Genomic DNA, 7,319 nt, shown 5'->3' with positions numbered 1-7,319 from the left:
TTTATTCAAAGTTGAACGTTATTTATTGCTTTTCTGACGAGAATAAAAGAGAATCTTAAAAAATATTTTTAAAGTAGCCAAGTTAAAAGAGAGAGAAATAATACGTTGCCTATGGCTACAACATATTCTCCCATTCAGCAAGTAAAACATAGTTTACTGGATGGCAGAGAGTGTTGTAGCCTGTTTAATAGATCGCTTCTGTCGTTGCACAGTGAGAAATTATGATCATGGCAATCCAACGTCATAATAATGGACCGCTGACGGAAAGCCCGTTCCCGCGTCTGGCTTTGTCGCTGGCATCCCCGAGAAGCTGTTACCTGAATTGCACCTGCAGGCGTCACATCCACTTGTCACACACATACACACATACGGTTCGAGGGAGCGCGCATCTCACACACACTCTCACCACTCGATTGCAATCGGTTTTCACCAATTTACCACAGACGACTCCTTGATCTCTTGGCGGATCAGTGTTAACGGACGCGCCTCATACATTCGGTCGGCTCACACCTTTACCTCCGTGACTTTGATGGGGACTTGGGCAACAGGGAGAGAAAATGCCTGTGATGAAAGGATTACTTGCGCCTCAGAACACGTTTCTAGATACCATAGCCACACGGTTTGACGGCACACGTAAGTTTGTTCTCTTTCTATTTGAGTACATTAAGCTATGGGCCTTCAGTTAGGCTATTTGTTCTGTCTCAACACGTTTTTTTGCACCTGCTTTCTAATAAGCAATTAGATTGATGGAAATGTATAAATCAATTGGTGGATGATGCCTTTTAGGCATTATGTGTATTTCCTCCTAAAACAGCCAGTGAAATCTAAACACTGAAGTAACAGTGGCTGAAGTTAATGCAGGTGGTAGGATATATTTCGAAAATGATTTATTCTCCTCAAGATGGAATAGCATAGGTTTAGTTGCTATTGGTGCTGAGAGGTGTGGGCTATATGTGTGTGGGCAAGGCTACAGGTAGCCCTTTGCTGCAGTCAAATGACTAGTGGCCTCGTGGATGGAACGTTGCTCATATTTTTCATAATTTAATAATAATAAACATTATTTTAAAAAGCCAGCTGAAAATCTGGTGTTTCTATCGGTTTTGTCATATTTAAGTCTTCTGTGATGTAAATAAAGTGTAATATTGAGATGCAAATTCAAAAATTGAATACATTTAAACTCTGCATCGAACTCTATATCTGACATGGTGTCTTCTTTTTTTAAACCCATAACCATGTGTGTGAGGTGTAGCCTATACTTTTTAAACCCATAACCATGTGTGTGAGGTGTAGCCTATACTTTTTAAACCCATAACCATGTGTGTGAGGTGTAGCCTATACTTTTTAAACCCATAACCATGTGTGTGAGGTGTAGCCTATACTTTTTAAACCCATAACCATGTGTGTGAGGTGTAGCCTATACTTTTTAAACCCATAACCATGTGTGTGAGGTGTAGCCTATACTTTTTAAACCCATAACCATGTGTGTGAGGTGTAGCCTATACTTTTTAAACCCATAACCATGTGTGTGAGGTGTAGCCTATACTTTTTAAACCCATAACCATGTGTGTGAGGTGTAGCCTATACTTTTTAAACCCATAACCATGTGTGTGAGGTGTAGCCTATACTTTTTAAACCCATAACCATGTGTGTGAGGTGTAGCCTATACTTTTTAAACCCATAACCATGTGTGTGAGGTGTAGCCTATACTTTTTAAACCCATAACCATGTGTGTGAGGTGTAGCCTATACTTTGCTTTCAAAGTAGATTTGTTTAAGATTAGCAAGAAACTGCAGTAAAAGGTTATAACAATACTTGGCTCAGTAAGATTCTTTGAGACTTTATAATATGAGGCGGCAGGAAGCTTAGTGGTTAGAGCGTTGGACTAGTAATCGAAAGGTTACAAGATTGAATCCCTGAGTTTACAAGGTCAAAATCTGTCATTCTGCCGCTGAACAAGGTAGTTAACCCACTATTCCTCGGTACGCCGTCATTGTAACTAAGAAGGTGTTCTTAACTACCTTGCCAAGTTAAATAAATATGATGGTCAACGGGCGTTGCACTATTGACAGCAAAGTTCAGCACCACGGACAGCGATTCACCCTCACGACGGATTCCGCTTTGACGCGCGCCACTCAAGCTCTACTAAACAACAATCCTATCAGGCTACACCATGTCCAAACCTCGAGAATAGTCTACTCTGTAAGTAAGTTTACAAATATCCTTGTGCCACTATTACACATTTTACCCATAGTTCCTAGTCCTTACATGAAAGCAGTTTGAAAGTTTTTTCAGATGACATTTTCAAGACAAACACATTAAGTGAAATGAACATTTATTATTTCCGCTCTCTGACCGCCAAGTCTCGCGGTGAGAACAATATTCCCCGCGCGGCACTGACAGTAGCAGTTGCATCTATCAAAATTAATTGGTCGGTGGCACCATTACAGCAGGTGGGTCCGCTTCCCAAGGCAGAGGCACACGCGGGCGTCTTTAAAACGACTGCTTTTTCTCTTTCTTTCCGCCTGAATCCTGACAAAACATCAACTTCCAGTCCGGCGATTTTAGAAATTTGAAGTGCATTTTAATGTTGCTCGTTCTACTACATTTACTCCAACATTAAGCCACTTTGTGCTGCATCTGGACCAGAATAAGCCTGTTTCTCCTCTCTTGCTAACTCCTTGTGGAATTGTCATGACATTTCATATTCACCTTGACAATGCTGATGGAGTAAGCAGGGGCACAAACAGGTCTGGGACCAGGCTAGGCCAGAAATACAGCAGAGAACGGCTTCTGAATCTTTAGCTGGTCACAGAAAGGAGAATGGCTCCCACTGTGGTGTAGCCTATACTAACTAGCAGGTTTAGGCCTACGTTGTTGGCACATGTATTATTATTTAATTTGTCTCAGCATTGCTCATTTCACATCATTCTTGGGCAACAAGTCACTGTAACAATAACACTCATTCTTAACTGATTTACAATATTCTTCAGTGGTGGCTCCCACTCTGATTTACTGTAATCTGTGGAAACCAGACAGGCCTATATAGGTAGCATGGATGGAACATCCTGTATCCCACTGCTCTAATTGGCTATGACTGCTATGACATCACCACGGACTAACACTAGTCCATACTGCTTTATTCCAGACCTCATAAACAAATAGCTGTAAGATTGAGTGTCCCACCATGTTGTTGCAGAGGGACAGCAGGTAGCTATGTCTATTTCTCAGAATCACACCCTGTTCCCTTTGTGGTGGACTACTTTTGAACAAGTAGTGCACTATAGGGAACAATGTGCCACCTGGGACACAAACTATCCTATCTTAAAGGTCTCGCGATGGAATTGAGGCTTAACCAGCTACACTACAGCCCCCCAATGAATACACCACTGTCCTTGAGCTGCAACAGCCAGGAACCTGGAATTAATGGGGGTTGGAACTGGACAGGGAAACCAAATGGAAGCAGTGGAGCCTGAGCAGACAAATTGGGTCTGGTGGCTGGTGCCCTGGTCTGACCAGATGGCCAGAGGGGAAAACTTCAAACTGGCCTGGTTCAGGGGCTGATGGCGATGGGCCTATCTGCTCTGACGGCATAGTACTGTGGCCCCAGATGAACAGGAAGAGGGAAGAGCTGTCAACTGGCTGACAACATTGTTTGGATTGTCCCCTATAGAGATTCCTTCACTGAAAATAACGACACGTGGCAGGACCAGTGTCTCCTACTAAGTCTCGGTGTGTGTGTGTGTGTGTGTGTCTGTGTGTGTGTGTGTGTGTCTGTGTGTGTCTGCGTGTCTGTGTGTGTGTTTGTGTCTGTGTGTGTGTGTGTCTGTGTATGTGTGTGTGTGTGTGTGTGTGTGTGTGTGTGTGTGTGTGTGTGTGTGTGTGTGTGTGTGTGCGTCTGTGTCTGTGTCTGTGTGTATGTGTGTCTGTGTGTGTGTCTTTGTGTGTCTGTGTGTGTCTGTGTGTTTGTGTGTTTGTGTGTGCATCTGTGGGTATGTGTGTGTGTGTGTGTGTTTGTGTCTGTGTGTGTGTGCGTCTGTGGGTATGTGTGTGTGTGTGTGTGTATGTGTGTGTGTGTGTGTGTGTGTGTGTGTGTTTGTGTCTGTGTGTGTGCGTGCATGCATGTGTGCAGGTGTCAAAATGTGAACCAGGGTGATGTTGAAAAGGCCATTTCACGAATAGATCCCTCTCCTGTGTACTAGTGCATGTCCTGCTGGTACACCATAAAAAAATATCACCTATCATGTGACATCATCAGAAATCCATGTTTTGAATATGTTCTGTAATACCAGTTACAAGTCATTACTCACTTTTACAATGTAGAATACACTGACTCACATTCAGGCACATAGCTTACACATTGGAGAGATGGCCCAACAGGCCCACACAATGTGGACTGTACAGTATTACTCTAACTTTACATGTCACCTCAATGGTTGGTGGTCCTGTATGTCTCCTTGGGTAGAGCATGGTGCTTCCACCGCCAGTATAGTGGGGTTGATTCCTGAGGCCATATGTTTAATGTCTGCACTCATGACTGTAAGTCGCTTCGGATGAAAGCGCCTGCTAAATGGTATATATATTATTATATATTAGTGGGTAACATTGGAAATAGTTCATTGCCTTATTTGCTTTCCCAAACTCCCAGTGGAATGCTCTATAATATTTCCCATAGTACCCCTCTGTCACGACCATTCTGCAGATTCCTGTTTTCCCCCTCAGCGCCACGAGCACCTTCACCACCAGCCAGGTAATTACATTTACGTACTGACACACTTTTTCTGAGAGAGGTGTGTGTGTATGTGTGTCGGCTGTGGTACGGCTGCAGAGCCTGTGTGTGTCTGTACCTGTATGTGTATGATAAATTATGTGTGTGTGTCTATGTGTGTGTGTGTGTCTGTTTGTGTTTATGTGTGTGTGTCTATGTGGGTGTGTCTGTGTGTGTGTGTCTATGTGTATAATAATTTGTGTGTGTGTGTCTGTCTGTGTCTATGTGTGTGTGTGTCTGTTTGTGTTTATGTGTGTGTGTCTATGTGTGTGTCTATGTGGGTGTGTCTGTGTGTATGATCATTTGTGTGTGTGTGTCTGTCTGTGTCTATGTGTGTGTGTGTCTGTTTGGGTTTGTGTGTGTGTCTATGTGGGTGTGTCTGTGTGTGTGTGTCTATTTGTGTGTATATGTGTATGTGTGTATGTCTATGTGTGTATGTGTGTGTGTCTGTGTGTGTGTGTTACGAGAGGAGAGCAGACGAGTCCCATCCGGTGATTAACTTTTCTTTAAAGAAGCGTCTATAATTGAGCCGTTGAAAGTTTTCGCCGAGGGATTGCGATGATTAGAGTTGGATGTTAATGAGTGTTTAAAGCTGGCTCAGGTCTGACTCAGGTCTGGCTCAGGTCTCAGCCACAATAGAGGGAACTGTTACGTAAATAGAGATCACTGTGATTCACCTCTCTGTGAAGAGGAATGTGGTTGAGCTCTCTGTGAAGTGCAACAGTGATTTACCTCTCTGTGAAGGGAAAACAGTGATTTAGCTCTCTGTGAGGGGGAACAGTGATTCACCTCTCTGTGAAGGGAAAACGGTGATTTAGCTCTCTCTGAAAACAACCTTTAAAACAATCTTCTCAGGGGTATTCTCCAACTTAATGTGATTAGCTGGACCCAAGTTGCAACTTGAAAAACTATAGATGAACGTCTTACATGGTTATGTCACATAATGACATGTTTAATCCTTGATTTATATGAAAGAGACCTAGAATGGTGACGACGCAGGGGACTGAGTGCAGTAGCCATAAGAGACTGTTAAAGGGACAATCAGCAGCTGCTACATCCTTTTTTAAAACTAATTCATTATATATACCCATTGATTTTGGAAGAATATACTGTAATTTATAAATCCCTCATGAGCTTAGTTCAACTGTCGTACCCTATCAAAACCAAAAATATTCGCTTGTTTTACTAAACAAAGAAAATGTAAACATACATTCAAACTATAATTTTGATATCCTGGATGGTCAAGCCTTGCATCCATAGCTCTGTCTATGAATTTGAGCCCCATCCCTCAGCTTTTTACTGAACCAGGGGTGGGGAGGCTGCATTGTTATTGTTTCTACTGCTGAATGATGCTTTAAAGAGACTAAATATGATGTCAGCACACAACCATTGGCCTCACTCTAAGGTCACAACGCAGTATAGCAACCAAAACATTTAGTCAGGGAGACTCCTCTGTTTCTTCTAGAAAACGTCAGCAGTTCCATAGAAATGTGGTTCTTCCTGGAGTTCCGAAGTCCTGTCTGTCGTCATTGACATTCCACCTTGGTAACGGACTGTTGAAAACGATCACCTAGCAGTGTTTCACTTACGCAAGTCTGGGCTGAGACCCAGTTTTTTAATTGAATTAATTGTTCGAGAAAGAGAGAGAAATGAGGGAGATTGAGAAAGAGAGAGAGACAAATAGAGAATGGGAAAGAGAGGGAGACAATGGATTTGAAAGAGGGAGAAGCGATTTGATAGGTGGTGAGAGAGGGAAGTACTGTAGAGGCAGAGAGGAACTGAGAGGGGAGAGAAGGTAATCAAGGAATGAGAGAGCGAGGGTGTGTATGTGTGAGAGAGAGAGACAAAGAGAGAGATAGAGCGAGTGTGTATGTTAGAGAGAGAGATAGAGGAAGAGAGTGAGAGTGTGTATGTTAGAGAGAGAGAGAGAGATAGAGCGAGTGTGTATGTTAGAGAGAGAGAGAGAGACGAAGAGAGTGAGAGTGTGTATGTTAGAGAGAGAGAGAGAGATAGAGCGAGTGTGTAAGTTAGAGAGAGAGAGAGAGATAGAGCGAGTGTGTATGTTAGAGAGAGAGAGAGAGAGATAGAGCGAGTGTGTATGTTAGAGAGAGAGAGAGATAGAGCGAGTGTGTATGTTAGAGAGAGAGAGAGAGATAGAGCGAGAGTGTATGTTAGAGAGAGAGAGGAAGAGAGTGAGAGTGTGTATGTTAGAGAGAGAGAGAGAGATAGAGCGAGAGTGTATGTTAGAGAGAGAGAGATAGAGCGAGCGAGAGTGTATGTTAGAGAGAGAGAGAGAGATAGAGCGAGAGTGTATGTTAGAGAGAGAGAGGAAGAGAGTGAGAGTGTGTAAGTTAGAGAGAGAGAGAGATAGAGCGAGTGTGTATGTTAGAGAGAGAGAGAGATAGTGTGTATGTTAGAGAGCGAGAGAGAGGAAGAGAGTGAGAGTGTGTATGTTAGAGAGAGAGAGAGAGAGATAGAGTGTGTATGTTAGAGAGAGAGAGAGATAGAGCGAGAGTGTATGTTAGAGAGAGAGAGAGCGAGAGTGTATGTTAGA

At 43.0% G+C, this 7,319-nt stretch overlaps 1 protein-coding gene across 1 annotated transcript in view; it reads left to right on the top strand.

Moving 5' to 3' along the window:
• The first annotated feature begins 469 nt into the window (after nt 1-469).
• The window catches only part of LOC109904387 (potassium voltage-gated channel subfamily H member 8-like), a 112,636-nt gene continuing 105,786 nt past the window's right edge, over nt 470-7,319 (top strand). Inside the window, exon 1 of the mRNA XM_031789265.1 lies at nt 470-633. Within this exon, the coding sequence (XP_031645125.1) occupies nt 558-633 (76 nt within the window). The 5' untranslated portion in view covers nt 470-557. The remainder of the gene's footprint in view (nt 634-7,319) is intronic.

Source organism: Oncorhynchus kisutch, linkage group LG14 (genome assembly GCF_002021735.2).
Source record: "Oncorhynchus kisutch isolate 150728-3 linkage group LG14, Okis_V2, whole genome shotgun sequence".
NCBI lineage: Eukaryota > Metazoa > Chordata > Actinopteri > Salmoniformes > Salmonidae > Oncorhynchus > Oncorhynchus kisutch.
This window is presented reverse-complemented; position numbering and strand designations above follow the sequence as displayed.